This window comes from Ischnura elegans, chromosome 8, assembly GCF_921293095.1.
Source record: "Ischnura elegans chromosome 8, ioIscEleg1.1, whole genome shotgun sequence".
NCBI lineage: Eukaryota > Metazoa > Arthropoda > Insecta > Odonata > Coenagrionidae > Ischnura > Ischnura elegans.
The window spans coordinates 97,539,442-97,560,064 of NC_060253.1; the positions used below are offsets into that span (position 1 = coordinate 97,539,442).

At 38.5% G+C, this 20,623-nt stretch overlaps 1 protein-coding gene across 2 annotated transcripts in view; it reads left to right on the forward strand.

The window, feature by feature from the left end:
- Positions 1-20,623, forward strand: part of LOC124164141 (calcitonin gene-related peptide type 1 receptor-like) — a 365,480-nt gene that overhangs the window by 293,924 nt on the left and 50,933 nt on the right. For both annotated transcript variants that reach the window (XM_046541332.1, XM_046541333.1), the window contains exon 5: positions 16,446-16,691. In XM_046541332.1, coding sequence (XP_046397288.1) covers positions 16,446-16,691 — 246 coding nt within the window. The remainder of the gene's footprint in view (positions 1-16,445; positions 16,692-20,623) is intronic.

The window sequence follows — 20,623 nt, forward strand, 5'->3', positions numbered from 1 at the left end:
ATATATATTCAATGTTTTGTAGAAATGGGATGCAACGTAGTACATAATATGAGGTTCAAATCACAGACACTAAACGTAGACACAAAACACTCACACGAAAAATAGAAACACTCACAAGAAAAATATAACTGAAGACTTTCGTAGTTGTAGCTACGAAAGTCTTCAGTTATATTTTTATATTGTGTATATATATATATATATATATATATACACAATGTTTTGGAAAATATGATATGCACGTGGCACGTAATATAAATAGTTCAAGTTAATAACGAAAAACACAGAGACACAAAAAAGAAACACTCACATTGAAAAAATAAACTCGTCGAAGCTATCGAAGCACTTCAGGCTTCTTCGTCAGCTGAAGAATGAATGGTGAGGAAAGGAGAGGGTTGGAAAAGGGAAAAGAGGGGTAAGGGGAGAGGTGTATGGGGAGGGGGAGTTAGGAATAGGGGTTAGGATGCAACGTTCAGACCCGGAGAGCTATTGGCTTGAAAGTGCCAAATGCACGCCAATTCGAGGGTGTGGAGGTTGAGGGCGGAGTCGGTGGGAGGGAGGGAGGCAATAATGGATACTTTGTAGCAATGATTGAAAATGGAATCATGTGAAAGACAATGTGTAGGAACTGGTAGAGAGGAGTGGGGGGAAGATGGACAACAGGAGGCGCGATGATTGTTAATTCTGAGATTGAGAGGGGTAGTGCATAGGCCAATATAGAAAGCAGGGCAGAAATTACAATGAAGAAGGTAGATGATGTTGGTGGAAGTACAAGTAGTGGAGGGGAAAATCGGTAGGCATTTAAGCTTGGGGAGAAAAGAGGCAGGGGGTGGAGAGAATATCTTGCAGGTTTTACACCTGGGACGATTGCAAGGTGAGGGTGTGGAGATAGTGACTGACTGTGACTTTTGGAGAGGGCGGGTGGCTTTAAATATGGTGTTTAAATTCGGTGGTCTCTTAAATGTTATCCGAGGAGTGGACGGGAAAATCTGAGAGGTGGACTTGTGTTTGGAAAGGATGGGGTACAGGTCCTTCAATAAGTTTTGTAGCAAATGAGCACCAGGGAAGTAGGTTGTGAGCAGAGAAGGAGAGCAATGTTTGTCTGCGCGGGGTTTATTGTGAATAGCCGGTTTTTTTCTTATTTTGTTCAACAAGAGTTTTTCGGGGTAGCCGCGGTGAAGAAGAGAGGTGTGGAGTTTGGAGAGGAATTTTTGAAGGTCTTCGGGGTTATTACAGATTCTGTGTCCCCGGACAGAGAGGGAATAAGGGATGGAACGTTTGGTGTGTGGTGGATGGCAACTGCTGTAGTGAAGGTATTGTTGTTTGTTGGTAGCTTTGATGTGAACCGATGTTTTGAATTTGTTATTATCTGAAAGGTGTATGTCCACATCTAGGAAGGTGATATTGGTTTTGGAGATGGAAGAGGTGAAAGAGACTGAGGCAGAAGCGTTAAGTGAAGAAACAAAGGTATTGAGAGAGTCGATGTCATGAGGCCAGAGAATGAAAATGTCATCTATGTATCTGAGCCAAAGAAGAGGTTTTAGAGGGTAATCAGTGAGGAAATTTTCTTCTCCTGTTTGAAGAAAATTTCCTCACTGATTACCCTCTAAAACCTCTTCTTTGGCTCAGATACATAGATGACATTTTCATTCTCTGGCCTCATGACATCGACTCTCTCAATACCTTTGTTTCTTCACTTAACGCTTCTGCCTCAGTCTCTTTCACCTCTTCCATCTCCAAAACCAATATCACCTTCCTAGATGTGGACATACACCTTTCAGATAATAACAAATTCAAAACATCGGTTCACATCAAAGCTACCAACAAACAACAATACCTTCACTACAGCAGTTGCCATCCACCACACACCAAACGTTCCATCCCTTATTCCCTCTCTGTCCGGGGACACAGAATCTGTAATAACCCCGAAGACCTTCAAAAATTCCTCTCCAAACTCCACACCTCTCTTCTTCACCGCGGCTACCCCGAAAAACTCTTGTTGAACAAAATAAGAAAAAAACCGGCTATTCACAATAAACCCCGCGCAGACAAACATTGCTCTCCTTCTCTGCTCACAACCTACTTCCCTGGTGCTCATTTGCTACAAAACTTATTGAAGGACCTGTACCCCATCCTTTCCAAACACAAGTCCACCTCTCAGATTTTCCCGTCCACTCCTCGGATAACATTTAAGAGACCACCGAATTTAAACACCATATTTAAAGCCACCCGCCCTCTCCAAAAGTCACAGTCAGTCACTATCTCCACACCCTCACCTTGCAATCGTCCCAGGTGTAAAACCTGCAAGATATTCTCTCCACCCCCTGCCTCTTTTCTCCCCAAGCTTAAATGCCTACCGATTTTCCCCTCCACTACTTGTACTTCCACCAACATCATCTACCTTCTTCATTGTAATTTCTGCCCTGCTTTCTATATTGGCCTATGCACTACCCCTCTCAATCTCAGAATTAACAATCATCGCGCCTCCTGTTGTCCATCTTCCCCCCCCTCCTCTCTACCAGTTCCTACACATTGTCTTTCACATGATTCCATTTTCAATCATTGCTACAAAGTATCCATTATTGCCTCCCTCCCTCCCACCGACTCCGCCCTCAACCTCCACACCCTCGAATTGGCGTGCATTTGGCACTTTCAAGCCAATAGCTCTCCGGGTCTGAACGTTGCATCCTAACCCCTATTCCTAACTCCCCCTCCCCATACACCTCTCCCCTTACCCCTCTTTTCCCTTTTCCAACCCTCTCCTTTCCTCACCATTCATTCTTCAGCTGACGAAGAAGCCTGAAGTGCTTCGATAGCTTCGACGAGTTTATTTTTTCAATGTGAGTGTTTCTTTTTTGTATCTCTGTGTTTATCGTTATTAACTTGAACTATTTATATATATATATATATATATATATATATATATATATATATATATATATATATATATATAAATAGTTCAAGTTATATATATATATATATATATATATATACTACTTCATTCATTCACACGACGCCTTAAGCGTAAACATACAAATAAATTCACAGGTAAGGAAAGAAAGGGATAGGAACATGGAATAGAAAAAGGACAAGGACAACGGTGCTGTGGTAGGTGGAAAAAAGCCAGAAATCAGAGGGTAAAAATGCGGCCTGACTGGGACTCGAACCCAGAACCTCCTGGTTGCCGGCCAGGTGCTCTACCAGTTGCGCTACTATTCCATGTTCCTATCCCTTTCTTTCCTTACCTGTGAATTTATATATATATATATATATATATATATATGTATATATATATTTTATTATATCGTATAAAAAACCCGATTGTACCTTTTTTATGTGTAAATATTGTGTATATTTTTATTCTCTGTATTTTATATTGTTCACACTTTTTCTTACATAGCCCTGAAGATGATTTAAAAAATAAATCGAAACGTTGGCTGAAACTTATTTTATAAATGACCTAAACTCCAAGATATACTATATTAGATACTTATATTGTCATCAACTAGTTTTGATATACCTCATCATTCTCAAGACTAGTGGTACAGGATGAATTCTTATCGGGCTCTTGTCAGTCTGGTTAATTCTTTCGTACAAGCCGACGTTTCAAGAGACGACTTGTCTCCCATCTTCATGGCCGTGTTACTCTTGTGAATCCAATTACTCACTGAACCGATACGACCGTTTACCGAGGACAACAATACGGCTCAGGTGTCGTCCGATTGGCTGTAGGTCTTCTGAAATTCTTCTTGTTCTTCCCTTATGTTTTTTATACAGCTGATTACAGGTTTTTATGAATTGCTAAGATGGAAGATGGTGTCCCGATTCAAATTTTTGGGATGGAGGCGGATCTCTATTGCTTCCTTAAATATTTTGCATAATATAATGCCAAGCATAATATAAAACCAAGTAAGAAAGTCTCCTGTACCAAAAGTCTTGAAAATGAGACAGTGTTCGAAACTAGCTGACGATAATTAATATAAGTGCGTTTGTAAGAAAGCAAAGTTGTTATTTTCCTAACATTCGGGTTACTTATTTACGAAGCGGATGCTGGAACTCACAATAGCTCGTATTTACACTGCGGAATTAAGTTCTCACTTCTACATCTACATAAGACCCTACGATCCACCTCTGGGGTGTTTGGCAGGGGGTGATTAATCACCAACACTTCCGCGTAGGTCACTGACTGGCCCCATGCAGTCCCCGTAAAAATTCGAGATAGATTATTTTGAAGTATTGGGCCTCGATTACTACTTGATAGGCAATAATAAAAAAGAAATTAGAATGTAATATAATTTATTTCCACCTTTCCTCGGTGAACTCATCATTATTCATCTTATCACTCGGCTTCGCATAAAAGAGTAACGGGTTTTTGACGCTCGGAATTCGTAACCCTTTTTTTAATGCGTAGTTTTCCGCGGCGTTTTCTAGATGATATCTCCATGCTTCTGGGTTTCACCGCGTGGATTTTATTAGCGACGACAGTTTCTCCGGTATTCCAACCGGCGTCTTCAGGTCCTGAATTCAACCCTGATAAGGTCATCGACCTGAAGGCGCCGGTTGGAATACCGGAGAAACTATCGTCGCAAATATAATCCACGCGGCGAAACCCAGAAACATGGAGACATCACCATTTTTTTAACTTGACCACGCCTAGAAATCCTCCATGTATGGATATGATGGTCCCAACTGTAAAAGTATGGATTCATTAAAAATACATATCGACCATAATAGTCGGCCTCGGTGGCCGCGGGGATAAGTACTCGCCTACGATACCAAAGGTCGCGTGTTCGAGTCCCGCCTGGATAGGTTTCCCCTTCCAGGACATCGGTGTGTGTGTGTGTGTGTGATCGTCTTTTGTTGATTGTTTAAACTTCCGATGTAAAGGCCATGTTGCGCTGTTTTCGGGGGTAATTGAGATAAATATCCAGGAGAAGTAGTTTTAAATGACATTTAGCCGGGGAAATCCCCATGGCCCTTTACTGACGGATTTGATTGGAACGCTTTTATATCACCATCACGCCAGGCACCAAGTGGTGCTATTTCCCCGTTCCCGTAATTGCACGCTAGGCGTTTTACGGTTAAAGGAATGTGCGATTAAAATCGTGCCTACGGAAGCACCTAACTGTTGTTACTTCACTGAACATTAGAAGTGCATCGAGGGGTAAAAGTGACCGTAATGATCCATTTTCACTTTTTTCACGAATATTTGTCAAATCAACGGAATGACGTGTTTTTTATTTTAATTATATAACACGCATTTCAATCACACGAAGTTTTATTCTCGTTTGGCCACTAAATCTTTTTATTTGCAATGGTCTTGCTTTCGCTGTGGAAAGGGGTTATTTCGACCCTTCACGTAATTTCGCTATTCCAGGCTAGAATTTAATGTCTCCTTCCAACTCCATTTTCCACTCGAAGCGTTTGTCACATGAAGGAAGAGTGACAGAACGTGTAGTAGAAAGGGAAAGGTGCCACTACGTCTGGAAAACTGCTTGGTAGAGTTGCCGGACAGTCGCTATAAAATTCACTTTCACAATGTTGTTTCACACAGTAGTCCCAAATCGTAAAAAAAAGGTATTCCAAATTATTAACGTCGTTATTTACCCAAATTACCAAAAAATGGCTGTTTCCTTATTTACTGATTTTTATCGCTTGAATCCAATTTTGGAATTATTTTTTTGTTATCTCTTCATATTAACACTTTTGAGCTAATATTATTCAAAATATTTTTTTAAAATCAATATTGTAGTCATAGCGATTGCCGATTGTGTGCGGATAACTTAATGCAGTATAATTTTAAGTGAAGATAAGTAAATTGCAGTTAGAAGCCATTCACTTGAAAGTGATCGGAATCGAACCTGCGACCATCAGCATAGTCGGAGAGCTGCCAGAATCGGAAATAATACAGCACATTTACTGATACATTTTCTTCCTTAAATTAGAACAATTAGTTATAATGAAATAAATTGACTGAAATAAATTATATTGGGGTGAATGATGTTTACAGTAAAATTAAAACACTTTCATTTTGTTACAAAAATGATTTCAATTGGAATCGTCATCCGATGTCACCGTATCTGATTATTTGTCGCTCGGCGAATCACTTAAAACGTCGCGGCGAAATGCTGCTCACTCCTTTGATAAGTAGTGGGGTTATTGATAGTTCGGCCAAAGGCTAAGAACGACTGTTGCGGATCTAATATTCTCATTACTTTCTGTAAAGAGCGTTGGATTGGGACAGATCTCCCGATATAAATAGAGGCGAGATAAAGTAGAGTGATCCGTTTCTAGGAAACCAACGGAATGTAGCCACATATAACAATAGCCTGTTGCTTTCGAGATTTACAAAATATACGAATGCTAGGTTGAAATAATTCACGTCATGGCATCGAATCAACGTGATGAAATGTAAAAATAATATAATTTTTTAATGTCACTAAGCTAGTTGCTAACAGCTTCCGGGTGCAGCTGCGTGTTGCGCTTTGTCGTGCAAGCTTTCGCGTCCATTACAGGGCGCACCATCAGGCGATGAATGCCTTTTCGTCGCCTGATGATGCGCCCTGTAACGGACGCGAAAGCATGCACGACAAAGCGCAACACGCAGCTGCACCCGGAAGCTGTTAGCAACTAGCTTAGTGACATTAAAAAATTATATTATTTTTACATTTCATCACGTTGATTCGATGCCATGACGTGAATTATTTCAACCTAGCATTCGTATATTTTGTAAATCTCGAAAGCAACAGGCTATTGTTATATGTGGCTACATTCCGTTGGTTTCCTAGAAACGGATCACTCTACTTCATCTCGCCTCTATTTATATCGGGAGATCTATCCCAATCCAACGCTCTTTACAGAAAGTAATGAGAATATTAGATCCGCAACAGTCGTTCTTAGCCTTTGGCCGAACTATCAATAACCCCACTACTTATCAAAGGAGTGAGCAGCATTTCGCCGCGACTGTTAAACCTACGTTCGAAAAAATATGCGAAAACCTACGTTCAAAGTCATTAAGCTAGATTGAATGCTGTTCACTAAATGGCTCCTCTCCTCAGTTGAATTGCTCCATTTTTGTCTTTTATAATTTATCTTCACTATCCCACAGAAAATTTTATTTACGCATTTTGATATAAAAATTACATGTCTTCTTGCCTTAAAATTTAACTGTTTTCAGTGCCTCACTTCCTCTCTTGAAAAGCTTCTTTAATTATTTACGAAGGGAAACATATCTCATCGTTTATCCTCGCATTTTCATCATAATACCATAATTTAAGCAAAATCGAAAGTCAATGCAAGGGATAAAAGAAAAATGTCATCATTGCCGATTTTATGCCCTGCCATGGGTAAAAAAAATCAAGCACTTTTCGTCCTAAATCTGATAATTCATACATACAGCAGCAAAAACAACTTACAAAAGAGTGAAAAAAAGTTTGAAAAATACTGATCATGCAGCGCTTAACAATATAACGCTTCTAGTGTTACATACATATTGGGAAATTAAAAGCGTTGTAGGTGATAGAAATAAAATAGAACGGTTCATTTTTATGTGTAGAACTTTTCGTATCCCTCACATATGAATCATAACCTAAAAGAAATTTGTTCTCTCAGCTTGGGTGTGATGCATGACCGGTAAACGATTTCTTCTATAGGCTGCTAATATGTCGCTACTTTTCAATCACCAATTTTAATCTTAACTTCGCCAAAAAAGCCCATTTACTGTAGGAGAATCTGATAATCAACATCGTAGGACAATCAGAAACCTCCATGCCCTGGTTAGGGACAACCTTCCTGGGAGGGACTCGAACCCGCGATCTTTGGTTTCGCAGGCGAGGACTCTACCCCGCCGCCACACAAACCGACTAAAATTTTATGTACCAAGTGATTAATTTTTTACGGAGAGAAAATTCCACATTAATTAACCCTCCGTTAGTCGCGTCACAACGCTATTGGTCGCGCGGCATCTCACAGACGCCATTTTGGAATGGTTAAATAAAATGCACTAAGCAAGAAATAGATGTTTCAACTTGCTGAGAAAAGTGAGGCCTAGTTTATTAGACGGCCGGGCGAGTGTCACTACTGAGCGCTGAAGCCCCAAACTCGCTGCCTGGCACCCCCAGCAAGTGAACTTCAATGGGAACCGTTGATCCATTGAGTTTATATACTATACAGTATTTATGTGTTGATCCTTGTACTGCTGAAATTGCCGTGACTTCATCTCCTTGGCTCTACAAATACTTAAACGTCAGTCGCGTCACATTTTGGAACGCTGTTGGTCGAGCGGCGTCTCACAGACATCATTTTCGAATGGTTAAACAAAATGCATTAAGGTAGAAAAAACTGTTTCAAATACAATAAATAATTCAATGAATACTTAATTCATTAATAGACGACAAATTTATTCATAAAAATCATGAAAATATTTGTATTAATAAAAGACTGAATACTACTTATTTTGACGTTCTTTACAGTTTTTCTTTCATCGAAATTATATCAACATGTTTAACTTGGAAAGACAACATTTTTTCACAGTAATGAATTTCTACTAACTTAACAAATAATTCTGACTGCAGGGAATTATTGATTTAGGAGACATTTTATATTGATAGCGGGTTTAGTTTAATTGGAGCCAAAATATTTCCTATCAGATTGGAAAGTTATTATTCGATGCAACCACAAAATTGTTACGTGTATGTTAACACTTAATGTTATGCACCTACATTAATGTAATAAGCCGCCATAAATGTATGCAGCAGAGAGGAAATCGATGTATTATACGCCAAAGTTCACTAAAATTATGTGAGATCCGTAGTATATTCTTCGCAAAAATAGTTTTATTCAGGTGTTAAACTAGTAACAATAAAAAATATTAGCGGTAAGACGCATATCCCAAATTTAATTCTTTAAATAGTCGTTAGTTTACATTATAAACGTATTTAAAAACTCTGCGATGAATATCACGAAGGTTTTAGCATGTAACGTATTGTAACTGAAGTCATCGCGTGGCGTTAATCAGGCTCCAAAGACAATAAAATATCAAAAAATTCCATAAATGTAAAAAAAACATATAATAATATTGGTGACTATTTTAGAATCATAAAATAACAAGATATGAGGAATATTAGTTTCTTTACTGAGGAAATACGATGTTGGCAAGGAAAAGAAAATTATCTCGCGTCTGGTAGACGCCTCCCGACCAACGGAGGGTTTAAAGTCACCCAGATAGAGGCTGCTTTTGAGATCGCCAACTCTCGATGCGATATGTGGAAATTGGGAAAAATACTTATTTTGAGAAAATTCCCGACGGTGATCAAATTTGATTCGACTAGAGCACTTCATTCGTGGAAAAAACCACCACATTTATTTCGGCTTTCTCAATCAATTCAACTATAAAAAAAAGATCCCTTCCCAATAAAATTCGAGGGTTGGACTAAGCCTTGGAGCTTCCTCTTCATTTTATAATGCCTATCCCGATATACTACTTCAACTTTTGACTCGGCGATCGGTTTTATCGACTGCCACCACCAAATTCCCAGCACTCTCACGTTCCCTCCGCACCGTCAAGCTATACCGCCGTCATCCAACCGAAAAAAGCGACCATGGACGATCTCCAGACTTTCCGAATGATGCGCTCTGGGATTACGCCGAATGGAAATGGAGATCGGGCTCGTGTAATCCGATGCTTGGTGCATGTTTTCCACGCTAGCGTCTCCTCTCCATTGCGGTAATCCTTTTTTATCGAAGCAGGATGTTTGAGATCCTCAATTTAAAATCAGATCTCCTCTCATAATATGTCCGATGGAATTAGAATATTGGGTTGGGTACCATACCTTCACTCATTACAGAGCATAAAATGAGAAAGGTATCGATTGCAAGTTAAAACTTCTTAAAAACATGGTCATGTTGCAGTAATCATGCTCCCGAAATATGAATAATGGTTCAAAAAAGTATTCCAACAAATGAAGTAGGGCTACAATTGCAATCGACACAAATTCAGCTTTTCTCAACGCTTCAAATACTTCATTCCGAAGTCTCGTTGCGGCAACGAAAAGTTAACGACAACGCTCATGAATGTTATCGGTGATATCGTTGGATGCAGTTAATCGAATTACCTAAATGCATGAAAGATGAAGCATTTTGCTTCCACCAAAATAATCTCTTCAACACTTACAACCACGACAGGCTTTCGATAAATTTGTTTACGATTGTATAGTAAAATAGAGGGCGTGAGTTTACTTTTCACTCAAAAAATATAGAACTTGGCGAGAATTTTCACATTTATTAAAAATATCACTTTTTGATAACTTCAATTTTCAAGAGGAGGATGTCAGGATTCTCGGTTAAGACCATATGGCATGGGGTGAGTATGACCAATGTAAATTTTATTTGTTTTTTATTTTTTTTCATCTCCCCGAAAAAGTGCCCCATTGCTCAAGTAAATCAATTTTAACGCCAGAAAAGGTTTTACCCGTGTACGAGAGAGCAAAAATGTAGGCGAAAGTGGCTGATGGCTTGCATAATGGAGTTAAATTAATAATCTTCAATGAGAACTGCCTCATGCTGTGAGGATCATTTTAGCGTTAACTGCTTAACTACCAGTCATGACACTTTTGAAGTGAGGAGTTGATAACTCTAACGCCCTAAACACTAGACTTCCACGATCCCAATGACATACATTCTCCTAACTTCTTCCATTTTTAATAAAAAAAATCTATTCCACCTTAACTAATTGCACAACTGCAGGTTCCATCATTCCATTAAATTTTTAATGGGATGAGTAGGTAAACCTAGAAGATAAACCATGTTGAGGTTGCAATTACCTGACATTAATAGACAGCGAATGGTTACATTGCATATTATTCATATCTTTCACTCAGCGATTGATGATCATTTTTCATGTTTACCATCGCGTCCTGAACAGAATAAGATTTTAACATAACCAATGGTAGTGATTAACGTCAGCACAAATACCAAGATCAAACCATGATCCATAACAGTTTTTCCACCGCTTTTTCATTCTCGATCTCATTGGCCATTGTTTTAATCTGCGGATAAATCCCACCGTGAAGTTTTGTTTCCACAGTTCGACCGCGAGGAAGCATAACAACTTTGGTGCAACAAATGTTTACATTTGCTTAAAGGCTTAATTTCTGGACTTCGGCATTTCAATGCCGAAGCCTAATAATTCAATATTTCTGCCTCTTTGTCTGTTTTTAAGCAAATATTTTTCGCTATATATTAAAAACCCTCAAAAAGTGCATAACTTATGTTCTTACTTCTTCTCTTTTATATTCTCATGTTACTTTCACTATGATGTATCCCACCATATTTACCCCTTATACTCCTACTATATGTAGCTCCATAGTATAACCCAATACGCTCTTAATGGACTATTTTAAGAACAATAAATATTATTATTATCATTATTTTATTATTATTAGTAATAATGCATTTTCCCATAAGTATACCAAAGTTAGGATCACAGTGACGGCCTCCGCCTTTGATCACTGAGCTGCCGTCATGTGCGCTCTTGTATACGTTTACTCTCTGAGCCTTATATCACAGTTATCTTAAAGCTTTTTTCTTCGTCACCTCATGAAAAACTCCGCTGCCCATTCTAAGAGTGCGCCGCTTTTCGCCGAAATTCGATACGTGCACGTATCTCGCAGAGTGGACTGCGCGCGGCGGCACACGGCAACCCACTCGAGACGGGTAAACATTCGTGCTCATCACCAAGGCAATCGCAAACACTTTTCGAGCGCGACTTCATTCTTTCCCTCTCCCAGCGGTCACGTACTGTACGCTCTCTGTACATAAAGCCGAAACGTTGGCTGGTCCACTTCTAGCCCCCCTCAAAGAATGAAGAGTGAGGGGAGGAAAAAGTCCGAATTGGGACGATACTCGAGTCTGGCGTCAACATTTGCCCTATTCGGTCACGAACGGTATCTAACCTCATCCGATGGAAACGATATGGCGGTCGCCGATGACTATATTGCTTAATCTACGTTGGAGAAAGTCGAGTGCCCGGATCTGTTTTCTTCACACATCCAATCTCATTCGTTTGTTTGAATACATATATTAGAGTTTTATCTCAATTACCCCCGAAGACGGCACAATGAGGCCTTTTCATCGGGAACATTATAACAATCAACAACAGACGATCACACACATCCATGTCCTTGAAGGGGCAACCTATCCAGGCCGGACTCGAACCCGCGACCTTCGGTTTGGCAGGCGAGGACTGAAGTCGAAATGTCTGAATATCTTGACTCCATCACAAGAAATTCTTCGAAATAACCATCCCTTTAGTCCAAGAATATTTTAGTCGTATTTGGACGCCATAATTAATTAATTAGCTATGGGGCAGTTCCATGGTGTCGGACGTAGAATTTGTACAAATATTCTCATTGTTTTGTAAAATATCATTTACTTTAAAGTATTAAAATTAGTTGTGAGTTGTATCACTTGAAAGACCACTTTTCTAGGAACATTTTGACATATAATCCATTGCAAAAATGTTTCATTATTAGTGGAAAAAAATAATTTCTTTGGTGTCGGACGCAAAGTGCACAAGTTGTACTTTATTCTTTTTCAAACTTTTATTCAAAACTCTGTGATTTGTGAGGGCCTATGCAAATCGCAAAATTTTTGATTATTGAATGGAATTTAAGCTTCAAAATGGGACCAATTTTACCTATATTGATTGAGTAGTTTTACTTCAAGAAATACTTTTCTAAGGTGTCGGACGTAGGATTTTTGGTGTCGGACGTAGAATGTACACATATTAAATGGATTTTTGAGGAAAATAATTTTAAACTCTTATTATATTTTTATTTTTACAATATAGTACTTATTAAAACAGATTATTCCACAGAAGTAATAGGTATATCAATATTTAAACCCTAAAATATAATTATAAATTAGCCTGAACTAAATCAATTTGGTCCTATGATACTTTTAAATTTATATTCTTGTCTTTTTCTTCCGTATGGTTCAGGAGCCACAATTTTCTTTATAATCTCTGTTTTTAAATAACTAATCATCATATGATGGAGATAATTAGAAATATAGTATATGGGGCGAATAAACGAGAATGATTGGATTAGTGAAGATTAACACTATATCTCATCATTAAAGCGATGTGCAAATTGACGTCACGATGCGAGGAACCAATGGCTGGGGGTTCAGACATCAGTGCTAGAGATATACATTCCTACCACTAATTAATTAATTATGGCGTCCGATTTCGTGAATGAACCTAGTGAAGCGCACCGCAGGATTGATGATTTCAATAGAGCAGTTGCTCACATTCATGAAATTCGGTGAAAAAAATCTGTACCAGCAAAAAAACTAATTTTTCAAATCTTATACCCGTAGAGGATATTGTTAATTTATCATGAATTCAAGACATACTCATCTCACTGAAACATACGACCTCCATATTTTTTGATACGCTACGTCAGCTTGCAATGGTAACACCATGGAGAAAGAATTTGTTTAGAGCGCTCGTTCTCGCTGCGCAGAAGAGAAAAGTTGTGAACCTATACGTGACTATTCAATTCGTGACTAACTCACGTGACTATTACCAAGCGTCATGCGACACGTCGTTTATCGACGCAGAAATTATATTCATCCGAGTTTGAATCTTCATCGTCATAAGTCAACAACTCTAAGATTGGTTGGACGCTCTCAATTCTGCTATCTTATCGGCTGGCTTTTTAATAGTGACGTATTTCATCCCTTTTACATCCTTTACTACCTGTCTTATGTAACTCATTCGTAGCCGTCCCTTCCACCTTTCCTTCTACAATTGTGTTCATTAGGCCATCATGCCTCATTATTTTTCCAACTAAGCTATTCCATATTTTCTTTTTGGAAGATTTTTTTCTACCACTCGTTTCAGCACTTTGTCATTATGTAATCGGTCGCCCATTTTCTCTCAATAATTCTTCGGTATCACCACGTACTGAATGCTTCCACTTTTGACTTCCCTCCACCTGTCAACGTCCAAGCTTAGCTACCATAGAGATACATGCTCAATCAGTAGCTTCCGATGAATTTTGTCTCAATTCTATACTTGTATTATCCGTTGTAAGTAGATTCTTCTTTGTGTAAAAAGCCCTCCTTGACTGTGATTTTCTACCGAATATCTCTCTATCTGCTACTCCAAACGATTTCAACATTGTAAACATTGGTTAATTAATGAAACGCAATAAAAAAATTTCCGAGTTTATAAGATAATTTAAAAATTCAGCATTTTGAAATTTTTAAGTTGTACGGACAACGGTCAAGATTTCCAATGATACTGAAATGCTATACGAGATACAAAGCTCAGGGTAAGATCTCGTAAATGGTAATGGTATTGAAAATATTAATAATTCTAAGCTTCAAAGCAAGTTCTCATAGCTCGTTAGAACATTGAAATGTAATCAAAAAATTCAATGTTGGTTAGAGGATAAATGGCTGGCACTAAAATGAGTCCAAGCATTGATTTCATTGAAGAATTTATGCCCTTATTCCATAATAATTTTAAAAAGGTAACGCCATTAAAACTTCATAACCTTGAACTTTGCTATTCAGAAGACTTATGCATAATATCCCACCATAATAATATGTCTCAAATATTGCAGATTCGATTGAAATGCATAAATAAAATAAGGGTAATTTTTTATTTCAGACTATAGGTTGGTTTCCTATTATTTTTTATTGCCTAAATCGAAAGATTATTACTAATGGAGTACGTATTTCACGCTTTTAAATTATTAAATGACGATATCTATTTTTCGCGATTAAATGAAAAGTGAAAATTTTCAAGCGCGCGAAAACGCGACGGCTAAGTATGAATGCGGGGAAAAGCCCGTTTGACGTCATCCTGGTTCCGAATGCCACCGTTGAGGCCACCTTGGTAGGAGGCTATGAGAGCCTCCTATCAGGTAGCAGAGACCCAGATAGCAGGTAGCGCTTGGCTTAAATAAGGATTATTATAAATAAGGCTACCATGTCTCATAATGTGGCTAACTATGTCGTCCCGTCTTCTGCTTGATGTTTTTAGAAGACTTCTCTTTTCTTCCACTCTTGTTTGCAATGGGGTGGTTTCCTATTATTTTTTATTGCCTAAATCGAAATATTATAACTCCTTTAGTATATATATCACGCTTTTAGATTTTTAAATGGGGATATCTATTTTTTGCGATTAAATGAAAAGTGAAAATTTTCTAAGGCTAAGTATGAATGCTGAGAAAAGTCCGAGTGGCGTCTGGACGCTGCTGTATGAGGCCACCTCGCTGCGAGGCTATGAACGCCGCTACGATGCAGGCTGCTTGCTGCCGAGCATGACGGTAGCGTAGAGTACCCTACTAGCAGGTAGCGCTTGGATTAAATAAGGATTATTAATAGCTATTAATAAAGGCTAGCTATTAAAGGCTATAGCCTATCAAACGAGGCAAACTTTCCGACCTTAGGCAATTTTAATAGGTGATTATTAAGAGATGTTTCCCTGAGCTCTCTGCCTCATGGTAATGCCTGTCTGTCTCATGCCCCATTGGTAATCCCAGACGATGTAAAACTCCTGACTACAGTTTATCATCTAGGTCCCTGTGACGTCACGTGGAGCGGCATCGTATGGGCGCCAATCTGGCCTTTTTCAAATGACGTTAAAATTGGCCATTAACATTCGTCTAAACTGGGATTTTTAAAGCCAAATAATTTATACATTATCAATACACTAATGGTGGGTAACGAATCGCAATCAATGCCTTTCGTTTTGTTTGATAAAGGAAACTACTCTATCGTGTCCCGAAAGAGGAAGCAAATTACGTTTTAGATATTTTCAATCGACTGTTGTACATGATAGCCTTATTTAACTAATGGTCATTGCCGCTAGCATTTCTGAAACCATGGCCACAAAAGATATACTCTCAAATGTAATGAGTGTACGCGTCTACCAACTTTTGAAATTAATCGAGCTAGAACATCATCTATGAAACCATAGGTTTATCAGCATCGACACCATAAAACATCTTTCGTATTTCGATGGCTTCTTCTTTTTCTAGAAGCAGCAGCGTAGGCAGTTTGATGTGAAACACTCTTTTCATTTCACGAGGGAGTGAGCTTCGAAAAATGCGTGTTTGAAATGCTTGTCGTTGATATGGTCGAATATCGTAGTTGAAATTGCCGTAACAGTTACAGTCACAAGGTAAAGCTAAAGAAAATGTGGTAAAATATGTTTTTCCCGTGAAAATGGAATATAAATTTAAAAAAATGCCCATTTTCCAGTAAAATTCCCTACTCAAGCAATGTTTATAAAGGGCGACTTTCCGAGCTGTCTTGCAGCGGACGATCGCTGCAGAGGCGAAAATAATACAGTTATAAATTTCCACCACTTTTAAGTCCATGTTCTACGTTCATTAAGGATGTTGACGATTGATTTGCATTTCCTCCGTCCCCAGGTCGTGGCGCTGTCGAGGGTCGCGTTCGGGGAGGAGCCTCCGGCTGCAGCCTCGAGGTGGTGCAGGTGTCGCGAGGCAGTGCTGCCACCAAGCGTATTCGAGCGGCACGCGTGCGCCCTCTGCTACCACTACATGCACGAGTTTGAGTTTGCGCCAGGGGCCAAGTGGTCGTCCGTGGTGGGCCCGTGGCCGAACGAGGACCAACCAGGGCCCACCGTGTTGCAGCTACAGCGACACAACCTCACGGTGAGTACATCCGCATAATACAGTGCAGGCCACCACTGTGGTATTTGGGAGGGGGTAGCCAATATAAGAGTTTAACTCTAAGGTGGCCAATCACCAGCATGCAACAGGATCCCCACATGCACTCCACAGTGTCACACACACACACATGGAGCCCACACGGTCATAATAAAACGCACTTAATAGCATAATCAATACGTGCACTTTTAGGCAGGTGGAGCGACCTAAGGCCACAACACCAATACACTCGTATAGAAAGCCAAAAATTGCAAATGGGGAAGTAATTAATGTCATATATCCATGCAAGGTTAGAGCAATGAAAAAGATAAACATTCAATGAGTCCCCCTAGACTGTAACGCCAAGTTTTAGCAATAGAGAAACATCGGTGTCTTCATTGATAAAACTCGTTTGCTACATATTTCGCATTTAACTCCTGTTGTCGAACGAAATTTGGTTCGATTCCATGTGGTAAAAGATGGTTCACCCTAAAATTATGTTCTAGAACCAATCTCAGTTGATATAAGTGTTGATTTTTACTGTACTTATATGATTAAAGTCGGTTAATTCTTGTAAACTTTCTTCCCATGAAATGTACGCGATTCCGTTTCATCGGTTTCAGTGTTGGAATATTTTTAATGTTTTTTGTATGGCGATTCCGTTGAAAATAGGACATGATTGGCGAAAAAGGTTGATTTAAAGAACTTTTTGGTGCTTAGTGAGAGTTTTAGGTCTCTGATTCATATGTTAACTACTTTTGTATCCATTACTTTTATCAATGGGCAAGTAAAAGCTGCTTAAAAAAATATTGTCATTCAATAGGTTATTGTGACACTAAAAAAAAACACACTCACTCTGCTTGAAAGCCACTATTGTTACTAAAATGAAACTGATCGTTTTTCAAATTAACACTGCTGCTCAAAACTCTTAACTGCATTAGAGTACCTTTACTTTTCCACAAAAATGTTAATGCAGCATTACTTATTTGCTTAGCGGAAATCCATTTAATAAAATCACATTAAAGTTGGTTATTCGCTATAATTACTTTCAATGAGGCATGACATTCATTGTTCAAATACCGACTCAGTTGCATTAATATAGAGCATTTATTTAATTGATATCATATTTGTTTGCATACCTTTTGGTAACTGACGTGGGTCACTTGTAGAGTTCTAATTGATTTAGCAAATGATTACCGTTATAGACAGTTGTTTTAATGACGCATGCGTGTTAAGCTGTCGAAGTTTCAAGTGCACTACTAAGCCTACGAAGAAACGCATTCGTTCTACGGTGGTTTCCCTAAGACAGCATTGTTTCGTAACGATAGATCACAATAGCGTTTGTAAGACATTACTTGTGGTAACCCGTAAACCGTTTGGGTCTCTCAATCAACATAATAGCTTGAATCCGCTGTGAAAATTTTGTGACCGTGACAATGTTTCAAAGCCTTATACATATTATAACAACGTCAACCTTCACTTCGTGGAAGTTATTCATATTAATAATTATATATTCGTAATTTTTCACTTAACTTTAATACTTGTACCATATGTTTCGCCGCTAGGCGGCATCATCAGGTACTTTCATAACAGATTCTTGTTTGTTTTTTAAACATATTTGTTTAAACATAATTCCTTATGATTTTTTGTAAATAAATGATGGTGAAAATAACGTGCATTAATATATCACTTTTAAATTTAAAAAAATATTCATTTGAAAATACCATAAATACGAATATTGCAAATTAATGAATTAAAAATAATTTATAAATATGAGGCATAGGACATATCTGGACCAATGTAAGGATATGATAGGAAGGGTGTTTATTTTAAATTTTGGTTAAGTAGTACGCTGTAAGAGCATTATCCGCTACACCTCATTTTTTCTTCGTTAAATGTTTACAGAAACAAGGTTCATAACGTCTTTTCAATTTCGAATTCACTGTCTTGTCCCTGATTTCGTCCAATTTTTTTATTTCGCTGATTATATAATAATGGAAAAAGTGTCAGGAGTATAATGTGATCGCAGGGCTAAGAACAGAATCATTGGAAAAGTATATAAACCAATTATGCGGCTAGCACTATCACATAACAATGAAACCTGGCCCGCTAAGAAAACTCACGAAAAGGAAATTGATATGGCTTAGATGAAGATGCTAACAATTGTTTGGCTGAATGTGCTTCACAGAATCGAGTGACTTGAAGGCTAGTTAGGAACACCGACCCCTGCCGAGAATAGCTGCAGAGAAAGGAGAAGATTATACATTAATGGCAAAGTACTCGTATGCGGCAATTTCAAGTGCTCAAAATTTCACACAAATTCAGTAGGTACAATATGAATTTTGAGTACAACATGAATGTGACATATTCCAGTCGTAACTCAGCAGCAATACAAAATTAAAAATCTTAGCAGCCTTTGTTTTAAATCTGAGCTACTATTAAGTCACGCAAATCGTTACAAAATAAAACGAAACAAATCCTAGGATTGCAGGTTTTTCATAAATATGGTCATCGTTTGCACTGATTTCCGCAGTAGCTACCTTAGCACTCTTGAACTTCATGAGAGCCAAATTTTTCGCCAATGTCCTCGTCTTCACCTTCTTGATACCTTATATTTGAACACAAAAAAATAATTAAATTCCCACCTTCCCACTCGTAAGCAGCAACACTCCGCACATCCAACTACCATTTTCACATTTATGTCGCACCTTTAAAGTTTGTCCAGGAATAGAATTAGAACTACCTGGTATTTTCCTGATTTCCAGTCCCGATTTTTATATCCCTTACATTTCCCTAACCCGAGCCCGCGTATGCGCTCTTCATAGACCTATAAGTTGCTCGTAAATAGGTCGTGATTGAAAAACAAAACTTCAGATGACAATTAAAAGACACTCTTTTTAGTAACAATACATTTTTATGTATTGTATTGCATTTAATTTAACCTTTTTTTTCGTGAAAGAAAATTATTTTTAAGTTTGACTTCCTTTAAGAATGAAGTTTAACGTTGAGAAACAAGAAACATTGTTCCTAAGAAAAAATTACATTTGTCAAACATGAATGTGAAGCAAGTGGACCTAGGTACGTGACACACATTTTTGTGCCGAACGTTCCGAATGATGTCTCCATTTCATCGCGTTCGAAAAGCGAACGTGGAGTCGGAACAATGGAATGAGACTCGAGTAATAAAAAAATGTTACCATGGTGACAGGTCTCCATGGAGCCCCGCTAGTGAAGAGAGCGCAGACAAGATACCCATCAGCGTCTCCATTCAAATTCAATTTATGGCGAAACGAAGATAGGGTTTCACATGTACTCGCGGGACATCCATCAGGAATGATACAGGCATTATATCGAGGTTCTCTTTGTCGTGCTGTGGTGTGGTACTGTTTCTTTTCATGGCGAGTGTTGTCGACGCTCTTTCCTCCTTAATGTCTTCCGAGAATTTTGGGCGCCCCCAGTTATTGGCTGCCCTAGGGCATCTGCTTTCGTCGAATGACGACATGAAATACCGAACGCTCAGCTACGTATTTCCACTTAAATTTATTACGCCAGTGATTTAAGTACCCTAACTTGGTTCCCTTTTAATTGCAACATTTCCTTTCCGAAAAACATAACAACCTTGTCGTTATGTTGATGCTAAGGGTGTTGTTGATACGTGTAAATTAGCTGGCAATCTATTATACTCTCCGAGAATAAAATACTTTTCTCCTTTCCCCATCGCAATTGACCATTGTTTGACTTAAAAAATTACTGGGAATTTCTCGGATGGGGAAACTCTCTCATACATAAATTTTATATTAATAGTAGTCGAGATCAAAGCCAGTCTGTTCATCTAACCGCTGCGATAAAAGTCATTAGTGAAGCATTGATAAATATTTCAAGTGAATGTCATCATCAGATTTAAGCATCAAGCTACATAAATAAAATTAATTATTCAT